Here is a 25862-nt window from a genome sequence, read left to right as displayed (position 1 = left end):
GTTTACACCTCTATCCATACAAAATTCAAACGCGGCAACCCCTCAGCGCCGCTACCATTGCTGCACGAGAGACATTCGCTAACGGTATAGTGCACAGGATTGATGACGGCGATATGCATGTGGGCAGCATTTGGTTTACTGACGAAGCTTATTTTTACCTGGACGGCTTCGTCAATAAACAGAACTGGCGCATATGGGGAACCGAAAAGCCCCATGTTGCAGTCCCATCGTCCCTGCATCCTCAAAAAGTACTGGTCTGGGCCGCCATTTCTTCCAAAGGAATCATTGGCCCATTTTTCAGATCCGAAACGATTACTGCATCACGCTATCTGGACATTCTTCGTGAATTTGTGGCGGTACAAACTGCCTTAGACGACACTGCGAACACCTCGTGGTTTATGCAAGACGGTGCCCGGCCACATCGCACGGCCGACGTCTTTAATTTCCTGAATGAATATTTCGATGAACGTGTGATTGCTTTGGGCTATCCGAAACATACAGGAGGCGGCGTGGATTGGCCTCCCTATTTGCCAGACGTGAACCCCTGTGACTTCTTTCTGTGGGGACACTTGAAAGACCAGGTGTACCGCCAGAATCCAGAAACAATTGAACAGCTGAAGCAGTACATCTCATCTGCATGTGAAGCCATTCCGCCAGACACGTTGTCAAAGGTTTCGGGTAATTTCATTCAGAGACTACGCCATATTATTGCTACGCATGGTGGATATGTGGAAAATATCGTACTATAGAGTTTCCCAGACCGCAGCGCCATCTGTTGTTGAAAATTGTAACTACTGTAATTTCGAAAGTTTGTCTGCCTGAAAATGTACTGTTGTCCAAAGCATATTGCAACAAACGGTGTATTTCTATCGCTGCTCGTTTAGTTTTTATTGCCGTTTCAAATATACCGGTCATTTTTGAAACACCCTGTAGGTGTCAAGGGCACGTTCCTGCTCTTACTTCAACTTAGTGTCGTGGGGCAGAAATGAATCCCAGAAAGAGGAAGAGGGAGGCTGAAGTGAACCCTACTCCCCGCTCCCTCTCACTAAGGAAATACACGTAAGGACCAGAATCCACACCACAAACGTAAACACTTTGTACTCAGCGGAGTGTTCACGATTAATTCGCAGCTAGCCAACCGCTACCGACACTACGTGGTTTTGGCCGTGCGGTTAAAGGCGCTGCAGTCTGGAACCGCAAGACCGCTACGGTCGCAGGTTCGAATCCTGCCTCGGGCATGGATGTTTGTGATGTCCTTACGTTAGTTAGGTTTAACTAGTTCTAAGTTCTAGGGGACTAATGACCTCAGCAGTTGAGTCCCATAGTGCTCAGAGCCATTTGAACCATTTTGAACTACGTGGTTTTGCGAGGTTCTGTATTCCAGTATTACATCGAGCACGGCTGAAGGTTTAAAGTGTGACGTTTATGAATGTGATTGCACCGGCCGCGGTAGCCGCTTCAGTCCGGAACCGCGCGACTGCTGCGGTCGCAGGTTCGAATCGTGCCTCGGGCATGGATGTGTGTGATGCCCTTAGATTAGTTAGGTTTAAGTAGTTCTAAGTTCTAGGGAACTGATGACCTCATATGTTAAGTCCCATAGTGCTCAGAGCCATTTTTTGAATTTGACTGCAAGATATGGAAAATGGTATAAAAGTGATTACACACTTGTGCAAGGAAACGTAATACTCTGAAGTGACGAAGAAACTGGAATAAGAATGCGTATTAGAATACAGAGTTATGTAAACAGGCAGAATATGGAGCTAAGGTCGGCAACACCTACATAAAACAACATGTGTCTGGCACAGTTGTCAGATCGGTTACTGCTGCTACAATGACAGGTTATCAAGATTTAAGTGAGTTTGAATGTGGTATTATAGTCGGCGCACTAATGATGGGGCACAACATTTCCGAGGTAGCGATGAAGTGGGGATTTTCCCGTACTATCATTTCACGAGTGTGCCGTGAACATCAGGAATCCGGTAAAACATCAGATCTCTAACATCGCTGCTGCCTGAAAAAGGTCCTGCAAGAACGGGACCAATGACGACTGAAGAGAATCGTTCAACGTGACAGAAGTGCAACCCTTCCGCAAATTGCTGCAGATTTCATCGCTGGGCCATCAATAAGTGACAGCGTGCGAAACATTCTACTAAACATCATCGATATGAGCTTTCGGAGCCGACTGCCCACTTGTGTACCAGTGATGACTGCACCACACAAAGCATTACGCCTCGCCTGAGCCCGTCCACACTGAGATTGGACTGTCGATGACTAGAATCATATTGCCTGACTGGACGAGTCTCCTTTTAAAATGTATCGGGTGGATGGACGTATAGGTGTATGGAGACAACCCGATAAATCCATGGACCCTGCATGTCAGCAGGAGACTGTTCAAGTTGATGGAGGCCCTGTAGTGGTGAGGGGCGTGTGCAGTTGGACTGACATGGGCCCCTGACATATGTATATACGTCTCTGACAGGTGACACGTACATATCCTGCCTGATCACCTGCATCCATTAATGTCCATTGTATATCCCGACGGACTCGGGCAATTCCAGCAGGACAATGCGACATCCCACACGTCCAGAATTGCTACAGAGTAGCTCCAGGAACACCCTTCTGAGTTTAAACACTTCCTCTGGCCACCAGATTTCCCAGACTTGAACATTATTAAGCATTTCTGCCTTGCAACGTGCTATTCAGAAGAGATCTCCACCCCTCGTACTCTTATGGATTTATGGACGGCCCTGTAGGATTCATGGTTTCGGTTTGCTCTAGCACTACTTCAGACGTTAGAAGAGTCCATGCCACTTCGTGTTGCAGCACTTCTGCGTGCTCGCGGGTGCCCTATACGATGTCAGGCAGGTGTATCAGTTTCTTTGGCTCTTCAGTGTATTAATGTGACATGAAAAATATAAAGAAAAACTTCTTTTAGTTGCCGTTCGGAGCCATGTAAAACTTTGGAAATGATGTCATTGTCACTTTTTGACTGTAAAGTTGTTAATTGTACAACCAACCATTATACTTTCGGCCGTGTGGCCATTGTCAAGTGGAAATAGTGCAAAATGCAAAAATAACATAGCGTATACCTGGAGTGACATCATGCCATGCAATGGCAATTGTATAATATAAGAAAATGCTGTAAACGTACGACTCTTTTTAAAATTCTGATTGCATGCAAATATTTACCTGGCCTGAAGAAAACGTCCTCGTGTATATAACGTTTAGACTCATTAAATGATACAATAACGCTAACTTCAATTTCTTAAAGGAACAGAACAAGAGAAGGATAGGAGTAGCTTACTGTATACAACGTAATAGTAATGGGCACCAACGAACACTTGACTTAATTGTAAAAACGTACTACGGTGTGATAAGCTGTCTGCCGGCATCATTAACGTGTAAGTAACCCAGCTTACAGCCAAATTATGTGCAGTGAAGATGCTTCACTCACTCCGCTAACCTAGCTTTTGTATTTAAAGTCACACAGCAGTAACGTCGTACATAAAGTGATTACCCGGCAGCTGTCTCTGCATCACCAGCTGCTCACTTATCTTCTGGCATGAAAAACATGAAAAGAAAAAGCCGAAGGGTACTGCTGAGTGCAGTTTCAAGAAAGGTATATACTGATTGTAATACTGGCTCAGGGAAATTTGCATCTGTGCTGAAGGCAGAAAATGTGCAGTATTACGTGAAATAGTAAGATGCGGCTTACAAAGTGCGTTCTCTTAAAGCTGTGACAAGGGATCAGGAATAAACCTCAGAATCTTTGATCAAGAAAATGTGATCGCATATAGGTCACAATGACGCCCACAACATTTGTGTGTGGAACACGTGGTACAATAAATCACCACAAATTAATGATTAGAACAAAAATAATTGTATAGGGATTAGAAAGTTCTTAAAAAGGCTGACTAAACTCTTTGGAGGGACACCAGGTATATGCATGCCGTTGTGCCACACAGCTGAAACTGTAATAGTAGTTTGTACAAATAAATAATTTTACGGTCAAAAGGCGACCATGAAGTCAGTTATAAAACCTTTAAAAAAGGCTGACTTCTCAAAATAACTGGTGTAATGACACGGTATGTAGTGTGATGTGTATATTGGTGGAGCTGCCCCCGACTGTGCCGTGCTGTTTCCGCAGACTGCTGTCGCCGAGCAGTTCGCCCGCGACGTCGCCGACCATGTCCAACTCGTCGTCGCCGACGCCGCAGCAGCCGCCGCCGCCGCTGCAGCCGTACAACCACAAGATCACGGGCATCCCGTGCGTGGCGGCCGCCTCCCGCTACACGGCGCCCGTGCACATCGACGTGGGCGGCACCATCTACACCTCCTCCCTCGAGACGCTCACCAAGTGAGTACAGTACGGCACCTCTCTGTCGCCGCACCTCCTGCAGCGGGAATGGGGCGCCCGTAAGTAGGCGCGTGCTGGCAAGAAGCCCAGTGACAGAGGGCACTGTGTACCATGTAACGCGCGCGGAACCTTAAGCTTTGATTTTCATGTTAGTCTGAAGGCATTTTGCCACTGTGGTATTCTTTACAGGAAGCAAGCAAACTGAAGTACTACTTTAACAGGCAACAACGATATCTTTTGAAGTACAGGGTGTGGTAGATAAGTAATGAGACTCAGTCTAGAAAAACAAATTTATTGATCCAATTTGTACAAAACGTTAATATTCTTCAAAGTACTCGCCTTGGGCGTCGACACAACGTTGCCAGCGCGTTTTCCAAGCTTCATAGGCCCCACTGTAGTCCGTTTGAGTTATCCCAGTTAGTGCCTTCGTGACAGCACGTTGGATGTTCGGAATATCGTCGAAAATAGGAAGAAATCAGGAGGACTCAAGTCAGGGCTGTATGGTGGCTGTGGCAAAACTTCAACTCCAATTCTGGTCAAGTAGGAGGTCACGAGGAACGCTGTGTGCGCCGGAGCGTTGTCGTGGTGGAGACGCCAGCGTTGAGCAAGGTCCTGTCGCTTCCGTTTGACGGCTCTGTGCAATCGCTGAAGGACTTCTTTGTAGAATTCGGCATTGACAGTCTTCCCCTGAGGGAAAAACTCTTTGTGAATTAACCCCCGCTTGTCGAAAAACACAATCAGCATTGTCTTGATGCGGGACTTTGACATTCTTGCTTTCTTCGGCCGCGGGGATGCCGGTGTGTGCCACTCCGAGCTCTGGGCTTTCGTCTCCGGGTCGTACTGGAATGTCCACGATTCGTCGCCTGTTACAACGTTGTCTAAAAAGTGTGGATTATTTTCCAAATCATTCAACATCTCATGGCAAACGTCCACTCGTTGTTGCTTTTGTTCGGCGGTGAGCACTCGGGGGAACCAATTTTGCGCAAACTTTCCTCATCATCAAATCTTGCGTAACAATTTGGTGAACCGTAAATTTATTCACGGAGACCTCATCGGCGATCATTTTGAGACTTAAACGACGGTCGGAGTCCAGGAGTTCTTTCACTTTGGCCACCGTTTCATCCACACGACTCGTTGAAGGGCGTCCAGATCGTTCCATGTCTTCAACGGATTCCCTCCCGTTTTTAAATTCATTAAACCACCGGAACACTTGAGCTCTTGATAGGGAGTCTTCTTTGTAGGCCTCCGTAATCATAGCAAAAGTTTCCGAAGAAGTTTTGCCCAAGTGAAAGCAAAATTTGATTGCATACCGCTGTTCTATCGAGCGATCCATCTTCAGCGTTTTCACAAGTGTCACGCGCAACACAAACAACGTAATACGCGAAGCTCGACCCTCACTGCACCAGAGCTCCGACGCGACTGCGAACCGGTTCTATTGTTAGCTCAGATCCCCCACCACGTGACGTACAGGTGGGGACCGCCCTGCGAGCGACTGGGGCGCCGCGCGGCGGCCAGTCTCATTACTTATCTACCACACCCTGTACATACACACTGATCAGCTAGAAGTTATGACCGCCTAGCCAACAACTGGTATGCCCACCTTTGGCACGGGTAACACCGGTGACACGTCGTAGCATGGAAGCAATGAGGCTTTGGTAGGTCGCTGGAGGGAGTTGGCACCACATCTGCAAACACAAGTCACCTAATTCCGGGGATAGGGGTGATAAGCTCTGAGAACAATTATATTCGCCACTGTATTCCTCGAACCACTCGTCTTACTCCTGGCATTGTGACTTGGAGCATTATGTCGTTGAAAAACGCCACTGCCGTCGGGAAACATGTTCGTCGTGAGGTGCGTACGTGGTCTGCAATGTGTACGGTACTCCTTGGCCGTGATGGTGCCTTGCACGAGCTCCACTGGATCCATGGATGCCAACATGCATGTTCCCCGGAGCATAATGAAGCCGCCGCCAGCTTGTCTTCTTCCCGCAGTACAGATGTCGAGGAGCTGTTCCCCGGGAAGACGACGGATTCGCGCTCTACCAGTGGCATGATGAGGTAGGTATCGGTATTCATCAGACCAATGTCCAATGCCGATGGTCACTTGCTCATTTCATACGTAGTTGCCGATGCCGTCGTGTTGCCACTGGCAATGCATGGGTCTTTGGCTGGGTAAGCCAGTCGTTAGCATCGAAATCTGATGTTCGTTCCGCGACAGTTCGCCTCCTGTCCTGTTTTATCAGTCTGCACAGAGTACGACGTCCGACATCTGTAATGAGGGGTGGGAGCTCAACCCTAAGATGTCTGCAAGCCGGTGTGGCCGAGCGGTTCTAGACGCTTCAGTCTGGAACCACGCGACCGCTACGGGCGCAGGTTCGAATCCTGCCTCGGGCATGGATGTGTGTGATGTCCTTAGGTTAGTTAGCTTTAAGTAGTTCTAAGTTCTAGGAGACTGATGACCTCAGCTGTTAAGTCCCATAGTGCTCAGAACCATTTGAACTTAAGAGGTCTTATATTATTGTATGATTATATGATAGCGGAACAAACACTGGTAGCAGTTACTTCTGTAAAATATCTGGGAGTATGCGTACGGAACAATTTGAAGTGTAATGATCATATAAAATTAATTGTTGGTAAGGCGGGTACCTGGTGAGTGGGAGTGTGGTGGGAGAGTGCTTAGAAAATGTAGTCCATCAACAAAGGAGGTGGCTTACAAAACACTCGTTCGACCTATACTTGAGTATTGCTCATCAGTGTGGGATCCGTACCAGATCGGGTTGACGGAGGAGATAGAGAAGATCCAAAGAAGAGCGGCGCGTTTCGTCACAGGGTTATTTGGTAACCGTGATAGCGTTACGGAGATGTTTAATAAACTCAAGTGGCAGACTCTGCAAGAGAGGCGCTCTGCATGGCGGTGTAGCTTGCTCGCCAGGTTTCGAGGGGGTGCGTTTCTGGACGAGGTATCGAATATATTGCTTCCCCCTACTTATACCTCCCGAGGAGATCACGAATGTAAAATTAGAGAGATTAGAGCGCGCACGGAGGCTTTCAGACAGTCGTTCTTCCCGCGAACCATACGCAACTGGAACAGGAAAGGGAGGTAATGACAGTGGCATGTAAAGTGCCCTCCGCCACACACCGTTGGGTGGCTTGCGGAGTATAAATGTAGATGTAGATGTAGATGAGAGAATGACTTGTTTCGATCTCCCTGGAGCATCTCCATTTCTGTGTAGTACCCTGATGCTGTGTTCCGATACAGACACGACGGGCTGCTGACGCAGCTGTAGAGAATGAAGATGATGCAAGGAGATCGAAAGAAATCATACCACAATAAAGTGCATCTGAGACTGAAGAATAAACGATATATTAAAGCTGTTTTAAAGTTTCAAAAACTTCATCATGAAGTTCAAATTAAACCTTACTTTATTACGAACATCAATTGAGTCAAAATACTTGGAACCAGCCACTATTATCTTCCAGTGTCACGACCGTCTCGAAATATTGTATTTCTATCAGCATCTGTTGGGAGTTTCACTTATTTTCACTACGTCATAAACGTTATTGTCTGTTTTTTTGTGAGAAAATTGAAGAAACGTCCTTCGATTACAAGTTACAAACTTCACAACAACTGGGTTTACAAAGACACTGTACACATACATCAAGTCTATAATACTAATTTGTATAAAGTGAGGCGAACAGCTTTTGTAAGACGGTCAAAAACCAACCGTTGACTGCTGAAAACTAGAAAAAGAAAATAAACGTGATAACTGAAATCTAATTCATCATACAATAGAGGTTACAACACTCTGAAACGCGTAGTGTAATTAAAAAATAAAGAATGAATGCGTACAGTACAGCAGATTTTTGTGTGGTGTTTCGAACAGAGGAAACTTATGGACCTTGTCCTTTGTTCGGCTGATGGTGCCTGCCTTCATAGTTCCGCTACAGAACGTGGAAGTAACTGTCGAACACTGAAGACAATAATGACGCCTTCAGTTAGTCTCTCTGTACGTAATGTGACACACGTGCGTCTTTTAGTGTACAAGCGGAGAGATAATTTATTAACTTGTTGGTTTGGATATAATAATCTACATTTGATCCTCTGAGATGGTCGTCTGACGGAAATTTTTTCATGGAGGCAGTCACGTTGAGCGAGCTTCTCCAAATAGAAATAGTTAGCAGAAGTAGCGCACACTCCGCACCAAAGTGTAAGATTTAGCCGGTCGAGGTGGCCGAGCGGTTCTAGACGCTACAGTCTGGAACTTCGCGACCACTACGGTCGCGGGTTCGAATCTTGCGTCGGGCATGGATGTGTGTGATGTCCTTAAGTTAGTTAGGTTTAAGTAGTTCTACGTTGTAGGGGTCTGATGACTTCAGAAGTTAAGTCCCATAGTGCTCAGAGCCATTTGAACCATTTTTTTCGTAAGATTTATTTTGGAACAAATCACCAGGACCGTGGATACACTATTTCGCGAGCTGCTCTCCTCCAGGTGTGCTTCTCCAGCGTCTGTTAGCATTGGCAACTAGAGTATAGGTGCTCGAAGAAATGAAGGCGTCGGGGCGGTAAGAGCACTGTCCACGAAAGCAAGGTTCCCATTTCCAGTCCAGGTCCAGTGCACTCCATATTCTGTCAGCAAGTCTGAATACAGTGCACGGTATCTGCCGAAAAGTGAAAGATTTAGTCTGGAGGTAGTAGCAGGTTGAGAAACAGTAACGCAGCTTTAATCAGACAAAAAATCTTTCATGTAAAAACTTCGACAACTTAAGTCTGAAATTTCGTGTAGATTCAGATGAGATCAAGGACACTGTCACGCAGGTGACAACAACGTCGTTAAATATGAGTTGCACTGAAACTTAGATTTAGGCTGCATTCTGTCCTTCTTGTCCTGCTAAGATGCAGCAATGTGTAAACCTTGACAACCGAGACTATCACAAATAATGAACAATAAAAAGTGTTTTTGGCTTAAGAGATTGTCTAGTGAAGAAACTAATTACGAAGTAAAATGATTTTCAAACATGTCTCGCCAGAAATTCTCTCGGGAAAATGATGGCAAAATGATCTGCACAGTTGTTAATTACAACCGGTTCTATTGCCGTCATTTTATTATATCTGACCAGAGTTAATTCGCATCCGTCCCTCGAGGCAAAGCGTAAGCCAAACACATGTCCATTAATCCAGAGCATAACACAGCGCACTAGCTTATCGTTTTAGCATTGCTGGTTAAAATCAAGTATAATCAAGAGGATAACTGCGTTGCAGTTGGAAGCTACTGTTTACAGAAAGGTCAGTTGACTTTGTCTCCTATCTTTCTACATGTCTGAACTCCTCACATACCAGTCACAATTCTTCTGAACTGACAGGTCGCATGAGTTTCCCTGCGTACATGGAGAAAACACTTTTTTTTTCTTTTCATTTGAACTACGAGGTCAGATTGTGTTTGATTATGAAAAGTGAAAGAAGTAATCATGGCCAAAAAAGTGAGTAGGAGAAAAGACGCCGTAAAAATCAGGTTGTAGCAAATACACCACGGTGTTAAATTTCCTCCCTATTTTTCCCAGTTTTTCGCAGTTGACTAGTGTGAACGGATTATGATGGGCTTAATTCGCTTCTTCGCTTGAAATTTATGTTACCAGACTGAAGAGCAATAGTTAATCTAGATATCTGAGAAATGGTACCGCAGATTTCGTGTTCTGTGAAGAGATACATGTGGAATATACCAATTGCAAGTAACACGACGCACAGCAGAAATTTAAACTAATGCCAACTTTTTTACAATCAAAAGTGTTTCATCTGTGTTGATGTCATCCTCTGTCACTCCTGTCGTGTGTAATTCTCTTCGTATGTGCATACATAGTTATAACACCTATTCATTAGTTATAATCTTTATCTGATCCTATAACTTTTACTTTCTTTTGCTCCTTATTGTGGAATGTCAACTTATGGTGGGTGACTTACGCATTCCTGTAACTAATGGCTTTGTTCTGATAAGAATGTTTCGTGCCTCACGTAATTCCCATTCCGTATTCGAAGCACCACACAATTTCACGAGACAAATCGTACAATGTCAGCAATAAAGTTAGTACAAGGGAAAACATTAATAACGAAGGTGAATATTGCTAATTATTGTAACGGAAATCAATATTCTGTAGATACTCAGATTTTTTATTTTTTTATAACGTGTGACTAGGGCCTCCCGTCGGGTAGACCGCCCGCCTGGTGCAAGTCTTTCGATTTGACGCCACTTCGGCGACTTGCGCGTCGATGGGGATGAAATGATGATGATTAGGACAACACAACACCCAGTCCCTGAGCGGAGAAAATCTCCGACCCAGCCGGAAATCGAACCCGGGCCTGTCGCGCTGACCACTCAGCTACCGGGGGCGGAGAAGATACTCATATAATTCAGTCCAACGTCTTAACACTTCGTGTCATTGCACCTCATAAAGACAAACAAGTAAGGAAGTCAACGTATTTCCCTTAACATCGTAATACCAATTGAGGGTGCGGGGTATTTTATGTCTACCTTTTGAATATATCGTAATCTCGTCAGTTACTTTATATTTTAAATGTCTGAAAAAATATTTTTTTAAAATTACTTCTTAACCACATTCCATAATCTTTTTAAATTTTTCAGTAAAACCTAACCCAAAATTTAAGTCTCGTTAACGAATGTGACTTTTCACAGGAAATGATATATTTATTTTTCCAGGTTCAGGTAGGTACTTACAAATCAGTACATCTGTAAAAAGTATGTTGCGAATAAAAGTCTACGACAGTTGACGAAATTTGTATTTTTTAAATTTTTTGTGGTGGTCATAAAGTACCCCTACCATCGGTGTACACATTATGGAAAAGGCATTGGTACTGCTAATATTGTGTGAAAAGATATTTTCATGTTCTGAACCCCACTTACACATCAGCCCCTATTTGAAAAGTATGTTGTAAATAAAAGTTAACAAATCCAACTTTTTTTCTGCCGTGGCCGCGGAAAGTACCCCCCCCCCCCTCCCACCGGCCGACGTTAAAGAGAAAATGCGTTGGTATTGCAAGCATTAATCTCATTCAGTAACCCAATATGACACAGTATTTTAGAAAAAAGAAATGCTTTGACGGGGAATGTTTTCGCTGGATAAAACGGTAAATATTTACATTTGAATTATGGTAAACAGTAGGTCATATCCTCAAGGTTGCTTGGCCGTGTCATGTTCCTCTGCAATTTCTTCTTACATAATGACGTTTCGACCTCTCTGTTGGAATCTTCTTTAGCATCTTCATGTAAACGGAATCATTCCAAGTCATTACTTTGTATTGTAAAAGACTCATGATACACAAAATTAACTGAAGCAAATAAAAAAGAAATTTACATGGATTCAAAACCCAGAGATGCGTCATCTTTTCTAATTAATTTTTCTAAAAGTGTTTGTTCTCAGCCAAAACTTGTCCCCGGTGTCTCTGTTCCAAGAGAGCGGGCAGACATTCACTGATTGTATAAGAATTCAAATATTAGATTGACGGGCTGTGTCAAGCGAGCAAAAAATTTTGTGGGCTAGTGTGTTCCTGAATAGTAAGCTACTTTCTTCAGATAAGTTTTGCTTGAGAGTGGCTGTATGTTTATCAGAGGGGGCTAAGCTTCATACAGTCCTCATTTGTCTCACTCATATATACACTCCTGGAAATTGAAATAAGAACACCGTGAATTCATTGTCCCAGGAAGGGGAAACTTTATTGACACATTCCTGGGGTCAGATACATCACATGATCACACGGACAGAACCACAGGCACATAGACACAGGCAACAGAGCATGCACAATGTCGGCACTAGTACAGTGTATATCCACCTTTCGCAGCAATGCAGGCTGCTATTCTCCCATGGAGACGATCGTAGAGATGCTGGATGTAGTCCTGTGGAACGGCTTGCCATGCCATTTCCACCTGGCGCCTCAGTTGGACCAGCGTTCGTGCTGGACGTGCAGACCGCGTGAGACGACGCTTCATCCAGTCCCAAACATGCTCAATGGGGGACAGATCCGGAGATCTTGCTGGCCAGGGTAGTTGACTTACACCTTCTAGAGCACGTTGGGTGGCACGGGATACATGCGGACGTGCATTGTCCTGTTGGAACAGCAAGTTCCCTTGCCGGTCTAGGAATGGTAGAACGATGGGTTCGATGACGGTTTGGATGTACCGTGCACTATTCAGTGTCCCCTCGGCGATCACCAGTGGTGTACGGCCAGTGTAGGAGATCGCTCCCCACACCATGATGCCGGGTGTTGGCCCTGTGTGCCTCGGTCGTATGCAGTCCTGATTGTGGCGCTCACCTGCACGGCGCCAAACACGCATACGACCATCATTGGCACCAAGGCAGAAGCGACTCTCATCGCTGAAGACGACACGTCTCCATTCGTCCCTCCATTCACGCCTGTCGCGACACCACTGGAGGCGGGCTGCACGATGTTGGGGCGTGAGCGGAAGACGGCCTAACGGTGAGCGGGACCGTAGCCCATCTTCATGGAGACGGTTGCGAATGGTCCTCGCCGATACCCCAGGAGCAACAGTGTCCCTAATTTGCTGGGAAGTGGCGGTGCGGTCCCCTACGGCACTGCGTAGGATCCTACGGTCTTGGCGTGCATCCGTGCGTCGCTGCGGTCCGGTCCCAGGTCGACGGGCACGTGCACCTTCCGCCGACCACTGGCGACAACATCGATGTACTGTGGAGACCTCACGCCCCACGTGTTGAGCAATTCGGCGGTACGTCCACCCGGCCTCCCGCATGCCCACTATACGCCCTCGCTCAAAGTCCGTCAACTGCACATACGGTTCACGTCCACGCTGTCGCGGCATGCTACCAGTGTTAAAGACTGCGATGGAGCTCCGTATGCCACGGCAAACTGGCTGACACTGACGGCGGCGGTGCACAAATGCTGCGCAGCTAGCGCCATTCGACGGCCAACACCGCGGTTCCTGGTGTGTCCGCTGTGCCGTGCGTGTGATCATTGCTTGTACAGCCCTCTCGCAGTGTCCGGAGCAAGTATGGTGGGTCTGACACACCGGTGTCAATGTGTTCTTTTTTCCATTTCCAGGAGTATATATATACTGACCAAACGGACTCCAAGAGTGAGTCTGTTCTGCGCCTGCAGCGCCTCTTCCGGGAAGATTATTTCCTACAGTGTTCTGCGATTCAGAAGTTCCTCGCAGAGCTCAGAGTAGAATTAATATTTAAGAAAATTCTCGCATTATATGAAGATTTAGTTGGGATGGAGCGATATTAGTGTTATTTTCATCTGTAAGTAGTTCACTGCTGAGAAATATAATAATTTTTTGTTGTGTTCCTTCACTAATATGTGTTGCTCTAAAGATGAAAGAAGAAAATTGTACGAATCGGGTTTTTTGTACGATGGATGGTACGTTTCACGAACGCACAATATATAATTCAATAATTGTCATTCTGTTTGTATGTATGTGTGTGTGTGTGTGTGTGTGTGTGTGTGTCTTTGTGTGTGTGTATGTGTGTGTCTGTTTATCATCCCTCGTCTTAAATACGCTTGAAATGAAGACCAGAGCAGAATAACATATGAGATTTCTCTACAACGTGGACACATAAAATTGTGGTTTAAGTAGCATTTTGTTTGTAATGGGAACTAAAATGAAAGTTTTCGTTGACATTCCACGTCACAAAAACAAATTAAAATATTTTTACAAACACCAGACAGGGTGTTTCACAACTCCGGTCTAGGGGCTATATAGGGGGCTTAGTAAAAATAGTTTCGGTAAGAAAATCATGTCTGGAAATGTACCGAATGAATATAAAATAATTTTGAAGATTGCGTCGCTTTCAAATCTACCGCATCACAGTGCACACATAGCTGATACAATGAGTTATGACATTTACGCTCTACAAATGCCCATACCGGGGGCAATGTTTCGAGTGCTCGTGGGGGGGTTCTCTTCTACGTGACGGAGGACGCCTTGTTCAAACTCAAGTGTACGGTGCGTCCCTGGAGCCCTCGACACAACCTTCTTAGTTGCGAACGTACTTGTCGCAATTGTTGCAGTGGGATGAAAATGGTATGTATTGGACTGAGACGATCCGGAAAACATTGTGCAACTGAATAATTACGTACGGTACCGTGAACGCTCTACATCACACAGAGCATTGATAGTCGCGAACTGATTATCTTTACATAAGTGTTCGAGAATCGTAAATGTGTATCTGAGGCGATATTGGCCATTCATGAGCAATGTCCATGAGACAGATGTTTGACAACTGCTTACGTTTCCTTTTCGACGTTGGTGACGCTACGTTCTCAACGTTGGTTTCTTTCCTATCGGGATGTATGGGTATATGAAGCCGCAATAGGTACTGAACAGCAACGCTGGCGGTCTCCTACCTGCGTGCCTCATAAGCAATAGAGATATCTTAGACAGCACCGAAGAACTTTATGTGCCTTTCTAATGCACGCATTGAGGCGAGCCCTCCTCTTTGGAACAGTTAATGTAAGTTTAAATAACTACATGAAAAAACATTCCCGACAGTTAGTTCCTTATCTCAAAGTCGTCAGTTGAGGGCCCTTCACAGTCTTTATAAATTTGATCCTCCAAGAGTCTGTCGTAAGAGTCGTCAGGCCCATTTCCGAACATAGTTATGTTCGATGTTATGACATATTTATGGAGTAGACCCAAACAAACACTGTTCAACATTTGTCCCAAAAACGCCCAGAGTCAACAGAAAACTTAGGTTTGTTTCTGTAATAAAAACTAAATGTTTCTCTTATTTTTTAAGTAGAATTTTAAGCGCCTATTCGAATCGAACTAGTCTAGCGCGACATTTAGCTTAATGATGCCCCTGTAGCATTAATATATGTGTAAACATACGTCCTCACGTCTTCCTTACCTGGCTCGCTCTGTCTCCTGTGGAAGTCAATGACTGCAGCTCCTACGGCCACACAGCAGCCGCTGATGGGAGATCTGTTTATTCATCGTCTTTTGCTGACGCCTTTGACAGATATCGCTAAACCCGAAATAGCACTAGAGTAATTCTAACTCGCTCTGTCGAACAAGAACATAAACTTCCACTTTGAAAAACATTTTATTTCTAGCGAGACCCCAATTGATGTTTTCTGTTGACACTACGCTGCGCTTGAAACACGATGAGCTGCATTTATTCGGGTTGACTGCAGCTGCAAGCAAAATGCAAACATTTGCTGAATCACCAGGTAACACGCGCCTGACGACTCGGATGTACGGACGGTGGTTATCGCAGCAACAACCATTTTTCGGTTATATCCGAATGGTAGAACTGCTGAAAATGACCGGTTTCTGAAACAACCAATTTTGGTTTTTATTTCCATTATTCCCTGTAACAAAAGTAGACATCTAACAAAAATTGGAAAATTTTAACTCCCTCTGTTTCAAGACACAGAATAAAAATATTAAGTTGTTGTTGTTGTTGTTGTGGTCTGCAGTCCTGAGACTAGTTTGATGCAGCTCTCCATGCTACTTTATCCTGTGCAAGCTTCTTCATCTCCCAGTACCTACTGCAACCTACATCCTTCTGAATCTGCTTAGTGTATTCATCTCTTGGTTTCCCCCTACGATTTTTACCCTCCACGCTGCCCTCCAATACTAAATTGGTGATCCATTGATGCCTCAGAACATGTCCTACCAACCGATCCCTTCTCTGGTCAAGTTGTGCCACAAACTCCTCTTCTCCCCAATCCTATTCAGTACCTCCTCATTAGTTATGTGATCTACCCATCTAATCTTCAGCATTCTTCTGTAGCACCACATTTCGAAAGCTTCTATTCTCTTCTTGTCCAAACTATTTACCGTCCATGTTTCATTTCATACATGGCTACACTCCATACAAATACTTTCAGAAATTACTTCCTGACACTTAAATCTATACTCGATGTTAACAAATTTCTCTTCTTCAGAAACGCTTTCCTTGCCATTGCCAGTCTACATTTTATATCCTCTCTACTTCGACCATCATCAGTTATTTTGCTCCCCAAATAGCAAAACTCCTTTACTACTTTAAGTGTCTCATTTCCTATTAAGTTAAAAAGGCATAAAAAAGAAAAGTTAGTGTGTGTACCGTTCGTTTGCTTTTCTCTAAAAGTGGCAAGTGGTTGAATGCTAAAAAAAAACATTATTCTCCTATTGATTCTAATTTTTTGTAACTATGCTCAAAAATCATGGTGTAATCACTATTTGGGAATCACGAATAGTCAGTGCTAAAGGGTGAAAACTCAGGTTGAATAACTCTATTTTTCATATTAATTGGTCCATTTTCGAGGGTTACAAACACACAAAGGCATATTATGTAGCCACAGTCAGCAAAGAAACTACATTACCAACCCTGTGGGAGCGTCTTTCACATCTAATGTGTACGCATAGCATCTAATAGGTAACATCACGTGCTAACAGGTACATTATTGTCTCAGCAATGCTGTACCTATTCTTATACCGTGTGTTTGTTGTTAGTTTCTGTTGGCACTGTTATTAAAATATAGGTAGCACTGATCGCCCTCCCCAACTTCTGTAATAACGTAATATTTCAAACCAAGGGAAATTTTACGAATAAAAAGCACTCATTTGAAAAAAATTAAAAACCAAAAACTTTAGCAGTGCTGCCTTGCATAACTCGTATTTCGGTTTTTATCCTGTTATTGGTAAAAAATAAAAGGGACCAAAAAATAAAAGAGACCAAACATACACCGAAAAATATCGGTTATTAGCAACTAAAATACTGGTATCGATTTTAAACGGTCTGTTTTTCCCATCCATACTCAGAGGAGAGACACTCGGTATATTCACACTGACAGTGCGATCACCGGTGTCGAGACGTCTGTTGCGCCGGAGAGACGGTGCAGCTGAGTCGTGCAGCGGAGCGAGACGCGAGGCCCTGCTGGAGGCCGCTGGAGGCGGCTGGAGCGGCGTGGCGCCGGGGGCGACCCGCCCCCCGCCCCCCACCCCCGCCCCCGCGCCGTAATGAGAGGCCGGAATGCGGCGGCCGCCGGCAGTTCCCAGGAAACTGTGTGGGAACGCCGACCCTGTCCGGGAGTGCCACAAGGCTCTAATCTCGGCCCACACTTATTCTGGTCCGGGTACATAGCCTGCAGAAACGTCACGAATCTGGCATTCCGGCAGGTACGTTTTGCATACATAAAGTGGAAGTTGCGCTATACCTGCATCGACCAGCAGACCTTCGTTCAGTACCGAACAAGCGGAATTCTCTTTCAAAATGTGTACGGATGATAGAGTTTCTCGTACGAGATGCCATGCACATAAAGGGAAACGAAGAAATACACTTCCTTAAACGAATTTTGAGAAAAAATATTCTAGCTGATGAAGCGCTTTCCGTTGTGAAGTGTTCCACCGCCACAGGCGCGATTTCAGCTGTCATCAGAATTACACCCTTTACACATCAAGCACAATTTCACTAAAATAATATTGGTTACTTACCATCTTTTGCGACTGTAATAAAAGTCTTATTTCGACCGTACTTGTTCCGCTTTATTTCGGAGCATTTTCATATATATCCAGTGACAGTGAAGTGCAATGTTCTAAAATCTGTGTATGGAAGAACATCAGGAATGAAATGAGAAGCACGGAATTATCAGTAATAATTGTAATTTAGTACTGTTCAGTAGTAGTAACATAAAACATGAGGACTGTTTACGACCTTGACAACAAAATTGTTGCAGCGACCACTGAAGATAGTTCGAAATAAAGCTAAAAACGTGTGGTCTAAATAAGATCTTTATTACAGTCGCAAAGGACAGTATATAACCTGTTTTACTTGTACAACTGCTAGTACGGAAAGAAAGGAGGTCTGAAAACAAGACAGACAACGTGTACAATTTCACAGAAATTGGCGGTAGCAGAGAAAGCCGACCCTAAGACAAGGGAAGTATATTGTTTCGAACTGTGGAGGTATCTTTCTGCATAATCAGTAAGTAGATCCTAATTCATTATTTAAGACACACATGTATGTGCATAGTCGTTAGTTTGAACTCATCCTGGGATTTTCACGTGGGGTCGCTATTCTTCCTTCGCCGTGATATTTGTCGTGTGTATCTGTGCCGTGCAGACTTAAAACAGTTCGCTACTGTTTGTTGTGCTAGGAGTATGGCGTGATATAAAGTGTGCAACCGTAGACTCCTAGATTACTACTGCAGCATAACATGAAGGGAATCGCCTAGATTAAAAGTCCCCATCCGATACTGGATGTCTGTTAATAGAGACATGTGTGGAGATGGTTGGTATTTAATACTGAATACTGAGTAATAACGTGTAGACCAAGAATGGGTGCTGTCACCCCTCCTCTTGACCATTCATAATCTGTGATGGCACTTTGTTCCAACATCAGAGTTTGAACGTATTACTTCTGGATCAAATGCCACCTAGCTCATATACAAGGTGTAACAGGTATAAGTGCAGATACATCACATAACTAATGAGGAGGTATTGAATAGAATTAGGGAGAACAGAAATTTGTGGCACAACTTGATTAGAAGAAGGGATCGGTTGGTAGGACATGTTGTGAGGCATCAAGGGATCACCAATTTAGTATTGGAGGGCAGCGTGGAGGGTAAAAATCGTAGAGGGAGACCAAGAACTGAATACACTAAGCAGTTTCAGAAGGATGTAGGCTGCAGTAGCTACTTGGAGATGAAGAAGCTTGCATGGGATAGAGTAGCATCAAACCAGTCTCTGGACTGAAGATCACCACCATAACAACAACAACAACCTTAATATATACAAGCGCCAGTGTGTTGGTTGTTTTTCTCTGTGTCAAACAGTCCTCCCACAAACATGTCACAAACTTTAGAAACTGATGTTTTCTGCACAGTCATACTGCACCATTATGTGGACTACGCCTGTCGGAACAGACTAACCGCTTTGCATTCATACATCCGCACTTCAGCACCTGACCTGTTGACCAGGGAAAGCAAGCGTTAAAGGCTTGCTCTAGTCACATGTACTTGGAGGTACTAACGAACCTAAAAACATATGACTCTTTATGGCTGTAATTATTCGTCTACATATTATGTAAATACTGAGGTAATGTTGTTCAGCACACCACCCTTATCTATCAGTAGAAATATCCGCTCTTATTCCTCTTACATCTTGTTTATGTAGTAATTGGAATTTAACATTTGTAAAAATATCCTTTCTCATCTTTTGTTTGATACGGGACTGATATTAACAAAAACAATATCCTAGGTGGTTCGTGAAGGAACTTGGAAAAGCTGCTAGATATAGAAATTCTTCCAGTCCACTTTTGGCATAACAGCGAGAGATCTTGGTGCCTCTCGCGTCCATCTAGAAAAGGTAACCTGAAGATGCCTAAATAAGGCGAAACGCGTCGTTGAAAAATAAAAAAACCTAAAATTGCAATCTGTTTTTAACCAATACTGCTAGATATAGCTCCATATACTCAGACAAAGCCGGCAGCTGTAGCCGAGCGGTTCTAGGCGCTACAGTCCGGAACCGTGCTGCTGCTACGGTCGCAGGTTCGAATCTTGGCTCGGGCATGGATGTGTGTGATGTCCTTAGGTTAGTTAGGTTTAAGTAGTTCTAAGTCTAGGGAACTGATGACCTCAGATGTTAAGTCCCATAGTGCTTAGAGCCATTTGAACTTTGAACTCAGACAAATGCGTTGCAATAAATGGAACTGAAAATGACAGAAAGTTAAATGAAGTCAAAGTGAGCTTTGAAAAGGGAAGTTTCTTGTGTTCTCTTCGGCAATATCATGTTCAAGGTAACAACACAGAGTTCACAACATTACATTGGAGCCATGTCATCCGGCTTCAGGATACAGCAACCACTAACCGAAACTTGTGACCATACGCAGAAGCGAAATTGCTCTTTCCACTCACAATGCCTCTCGTTTTCCGTACGGAGAGTAATAGCAGGCGGAGTGCAGTTTACGAACAAATAATTCAATCGCTAATGGGAGATTTCGCAAAAACCGGTTGGCACACTGCGCAGCTGACTGGCCATAAAGTACGTGTCTAATTATGTCTGGTAACGCTATATCGGACCATTTAGTAAATTAATAAAAGCCTTGGTCGCAGAGATAATCGGAACCGGTCCGCACGGGCGAGGCTCGTGTTACAGCACAGACGGCTGTCGCTGCTGCTAGCTGCTGGCTGGGCTGCGCACCCTCATCTTACTCACACTCTAACTCAGAATATTTTGGACATTTGTCAGCTTCGGCATATAGCGGCCGAGCTCATGCTCGCTCCTTGTTGACAGATATTAGTGGAGGTTGTTGTAGATCCACTTACCGACGTTAGAAGCTGAAGCACTATTATCTCAGGTACAAAACTGCAAAAGTAACAGGAGCAAATGTCTGCTATACCTACAATTCTGTAATAGAAATGATGTGTCGAAATACGTATGTCATTCGAATGTAGGAACAGCACACACACACAGATAACAGTTCCGAAGAAGAAGTGTCTGTTAAAGGTATTATAAGAGTGTAATATAGCAGTAATATTCCATACGTAAAACATTTTGAATGCTAGGACCTAGATTATCTATTAGATCACTGTTGAGATAAAGTGTTACATCTTCGAGCTGGAACATCTTAACCCCTTGACGTATTCTTAATGCAGCCTTAGAAGTTAGTCTGTTCTTTAGCCCTCTTTATATGTACTTAACTACTACGCCATATGTCCATTTAAACCTGTTACGAAATTCACAACTCCTTCATTCGCCAGGATGCGTCTTATCAACGCATCCATTCTCTTAGTCAAGGTGTGCCACGAAGATTAATTCTCCTAATTTCGATTCAGTACTTCCGTTAGTTACTCGTTGCACCAACGTAATCTTCATTCTTTTGTAACAACGCAATTCAAAATTATCTAACCTTTTTTTTTTTTCCTCTGTGCTGTTTATCTTCCACTTTTCACTTCCATACAACGCTACACTCCGAATTTCACAAAAGGACTTTCAAACACTTAGAATTGTATTCAGTGTTAAATTTCTGCTTTTCAGGAAAACTTTACCTGCTATTGCCATTCTACATTTAGTATTATCTTGATTTCTGCTGTCGTCTGGTATTTTGCTTCCCAAATTACATCTTGCCTATTGCTTTCAGAGCGCTCTTTTTCATGGTATAATTCACTCAGTATTGCCTAACTTATTTCGGCTGATCTGTACTATCCTTGTTTTAGTTTTATTGATGTTCATCTTATAATATCTTTTCAGAACACTGTGAATTCCGTTTACCTGGTCTTCCAAGTCCTTTACTTCACTAAGAGAATCACAATCTCATCAGCAAACCATATAGAGTTACATGCAATAAAGAAAGCAAATATTTCGATAAAGGTTTCCACGTATTAGTGGAACCAGTCATCTTTTGTTTTATTATTCAAGTTTTATTTTCCATTACGGGTTTCAGATCACCAAGCTATTCATCATCAGATGGTACACATTCATTGCATGTTTGGAGTATTGTGAGGGTCGTGTACCTGTGGAAAAAATGTCGAAACGAAACATGTAAGCATGAATGTGGCGAGAATTACTCACGCTACGCCATTTGAAACCGATAATGGGAGATAAAAATTGAATAATAAAACAAAAGACTATTGGCTGCAGTAATTTGTGGAAACCTTTACTCATCACAGTCCGTCTTCCACATCCTAATATATAAAATTTTTAAATGTTTCTGTCTCAGATTTTATTAAATAAATAGGTAGAATCATCCTGGACACTCGTAATTTTTAAGTGATAACCAGTGTACTAAAGAAGTTCATGTTGATTCAGCAATTTGTGTTACATAGCCGATTACCGCTTCAGTTCTCAAGAGAGTAACGTGGGCAGAGAAGCGAAACGGTAGTGCGCTTTCGTAAGCGCTGGCCCTTAGTTAGTCGGGAGTCTTTCTGCAACTTACACTGTTCAGAAAAAACAGAACACCGTGAATGAGTTGAAATATGACGTTCATATTCACAGGACATGTACATTAGTATCTTCTGCAGAAATGATTAGCATTTGTGCCATGTCGGCCCGCGGGTTTAAGGTCAACATAGATATTGCGGCGCAACACCACCCACCGCTAAAATGTGCTTACGGCTCTCGTTGTCGCTATAAGCCGAAGGTAATTGGTCAGTGTGACTTCAGCAGACATGCAAGATGCCTCGTAAACGTATGTACGAACCGTACCATCAAATCACTGAGTTTGAAAGAGGGCGCATTATTGACATGAGAGAATGTGATGCATTCATCTGAGAAATTGATGCTCGTGTAGGACCAAGTGTTTCGTCAGTGCAATGGGTGTGTGCAGAATAGTTCATGGAAGGCCTTAGAACACGATGAGATGGATCAGGCCACCCAACCCAGAACACCCCCGAGATGATCGACAGCTCATCCGAGTGGCATTGTGTCCTCCTCGGCTCTGGCGCAACAGTGGAATAGTCTTACACATCGCACACTATCAGGGGTGACAGTCCGTCGCCGTTTGTTACGGTTTGGCTCACGTGCGCGTCGTCCACTTCTATGCGTGCCTTAGACGAATGTGCAGAAACATGTTAGACGGCAATGGTACATGGAACGACGACACTGCGGACAGGAATGGCATCAGATAGTGTTTTCGGACGAATCCAGGTTCTGTTTGTTTGAAAATTATGGTCGCATTTTGGTTCGCCGCAGACAAGGGGAGCGGCATCACAGTGGTAGCATCCGCACAGGACATACAGCGCCAACTCGAGGGCTTATAGTGTGGGTTGCTATTGGGTTCAACCACAAATCACAGTTGGTGCGTGTCCTTGGCACTGTGGCCAGTGTGACCTACGTGAATGACATCCTGCGACCCGCAGCCATACCCTTTTGTGCACAACACCCCAGACGCTATTTTTCAGCAAGACAATGCACGACCACATGATGATGCCTGAAGAGGTGCCTTCTTAGTGTCACAGGATGTCACCTTCTTCCATGGCCCGCCAGATCATTAGACTTGTCGCCAGTCAAAAATTTGTGGGATATGGTGACAAGATGGTTGCAGTGCTGTGACCCATTGCTGACTACCTTAGATGAACTTTGGAACGAGGTGACTGCAGCACAGATGGCTATACCACAGGACGTCATTCGCGCCTTATACATGTCGATGCCATCACGCCTGCAACAGGTTATCAGGGCCCATGACGGAGTCTGTGCCAACTAGACAAAAGGACACATGCTGAACCGAGGTGACTGGAATGGTAATCATTTCTGCAGAACATACTAATGTACATGTCCTGTGAAGATGGATGTCCTGTCTCCAGTCGTTCAAGATGTTCTGTTTTTTTTCTGAATATAGGTGTATGCAAATCATACGGTGGATGACTGTTATTTGGAGCATTATTACCAAATTTACACGTAAGGGTGCAGATACGACTAAAAATACGTCACCCAATAGGACATTATTAACACAATTTGTGCATTAATTAGAAAGCAAAATATTTCTGAACAAGTATCCCCTATGTTACATTCGCAGAAGAGATGAACATGTGTCTCATAGGCTTTACAACAGATTTCACTGCATAATGATTGACCTACATACTGAATTTTTTGATTTTATGAAGCGATAGAAATTCGGCTGTTAAAAGATTTCATTTTTTAAAAATGTGTATAAACATTACTGCATAAGAAAATGTTGAGAATAATTTTTGCAAGTGCGCTAGGGATTTGCTAATGACGACGGAAGACTCTGAATGCCATCTGCATTGTGTCTTTATTTAATATGTACCACGCACCACCGTTATACCATTGAAATGTCCAGGCACACCCAAGATAAGTGGATATCATATTATCTGATCTCAGATGTACAGCAAGTCCGATTTTGTCTGCAGACTTGCCATTTTCGTAATACAGATTGAAACTAAAGGTTGTACAGACGTCAGAGGGCTGACAGTAGAAAAAAACATGTCTTTCAACTATAGATATTTTAACCCAAGAAACAGCGTCAGGGCACAGTCTAAAATATTGGAAACGACACTTCGATACTTATACATATGGGCACATTCCAGGAGTTACATTCCATATCAGTGTGACCATGATATTTGGAATTCTGTCGATGTATTTGTTGCGAATTCCCAAATATTTCAACGACTTACCCTGTAAGCATTGTTCCATAACGGTCACTGCCGCCTCTAGTAGGTTATAAAGGATGATCCTGACCCAGAGCAGTACCTGTGGGTAACTTTTACCCAACATTATGAAAGGACTTACTGGTTATGTGGAATCAGAAACACAGTATAGCTTGGAAATTATCAAGACAATATCATTTTCCGTCTTGACTGTATTGCAATCAGACATTTATCTCACATGGTCTGCTGATTTCGGAGCTGCATCGTTTTCAACCGATAAACCATAGCCTGCATCGTATATATGGTATGTCCGTCGTTTAAATATTCCGGGTATTAGAGAGCAGATGTTGTGGCCATTGGCACCTTAACACGCATCCACTTAAGCGTGTTAGTTGTCTTTTCTCGATGTCTAACAGTCTTCCTGCAAACATATCACATAATTTACTACCTGATGTTTTCTATATAGTCGTAGCTGTGCACAAAGTGGAGTGCACCTGTCAGTACAGACTATCTGTTTTGCATCCACGTGTCCACACTTCAATACTCTAACTGCTGCCCAGGGAAAATAAGCATTAATGGTTTGCATGTGCCATGCGTACTTGGCAGTACTAACGAAGCTAAAAGCATGCTGCTCGTAATTGCTATAATTACTGCTGTGCAGATGAAGTAAATACTGATGTAATGTTATTCAGTACACATCAGTCATCGATAGAAGTACCTGTACTTATGCCCATACTATCGTATGTAACTGCAGGCATAGCAGATTCAAATGCCAGCAGTTATATATTTCAGTGGCGTACTTACATTTTATACATTATTGTACATTATTCTGGGAAGTATTCCTTGATTACTGGGCGAATGCACGAACTGGAAATCCCATTTCAAATACTCTCAGTTGGAAACAGCTTTGATGCTCTCCCAGATTCTAGTAAATTGGTTGCAAACAACAAGATTCTAGAAAATGAGGAGGTAACCAAAGATGCAAAAAATAAAGTAGTAGATATGTACACTGAGGAGCCAAAGAAACTTGTACGCCTGCCTAATACCGTGTATGGCCCCAGCGAGCACGTAGAAGTGCCGCAACACGACGTGGCATGAACTCGACTAATGTCTGAGATAGCGCTGGAGGGGAATTCGCATCACGAGTCCTGCAGGGTTGTCTATAAATCCGTAAGAGTTTGGTAGCCGGCGGAAGTTTTTAAACTGAGAAGAGTGTTCCTGGAGCCATTCTGTAGCAATTCTGGACAAGTGGGGTGTTGCATTCTCCTGCTAGAATTGCCCAAGTCCGTCGAAATGCACATGGACATAAACGGATGCAGGTGATCAGACGGGATGCTTTTTTACGTGTCACCTGTTAGAGTCGTATTTAGACGTGTCAGGGGCCCCATAAACACTCCAACTGCATACGCCCCGCACCATTACAAAGCT

General features: G+C 43.8%; 1 protein-coding gene across 1 annotated transcript in view; it reads left to right on the top strand.

The window, feature by feature from the left end:
• The window catches only part of LOC126253398 (BTB/POZ domain-containing protein Tiwaz), a 195314-nt gene that overhangs the window by 26842 nt on the left and 142610 nt on the right, over nt 1-25862 (top strand). Inside the window, exon 2 of the mRNA XM_049954701.1 lies at nt 4148-4357. Within this exon, the coding sequence (XP_049810658.1) occupies nt 4148-4357 (210 nt within the window). The remainder of the gene's footprint in view (nt 1-4147; nt 4358-25862) is intronic.

The sequence above is a fragment of the Schistocerca nitens genome, chromosome 1 (genome assembly GCF_023898315.1).
Source record: "Schistocerca nitens isolate TAMUIC-IGC-003100 chromosome 1, iqSchNite1.1, whole genome shotgun sequence".
In the NCBI taxonomy this organism is placed as follows: domain Eukaryota; kingdom Metazoa; phylum Arthropoda; class Insecta; order Orthoptera; family Acrididae; genus Schistocerca; species Schistocerca nitens.
This window is presented reverse-complemented; position numbering and strand designations above follow the sequence as displayed.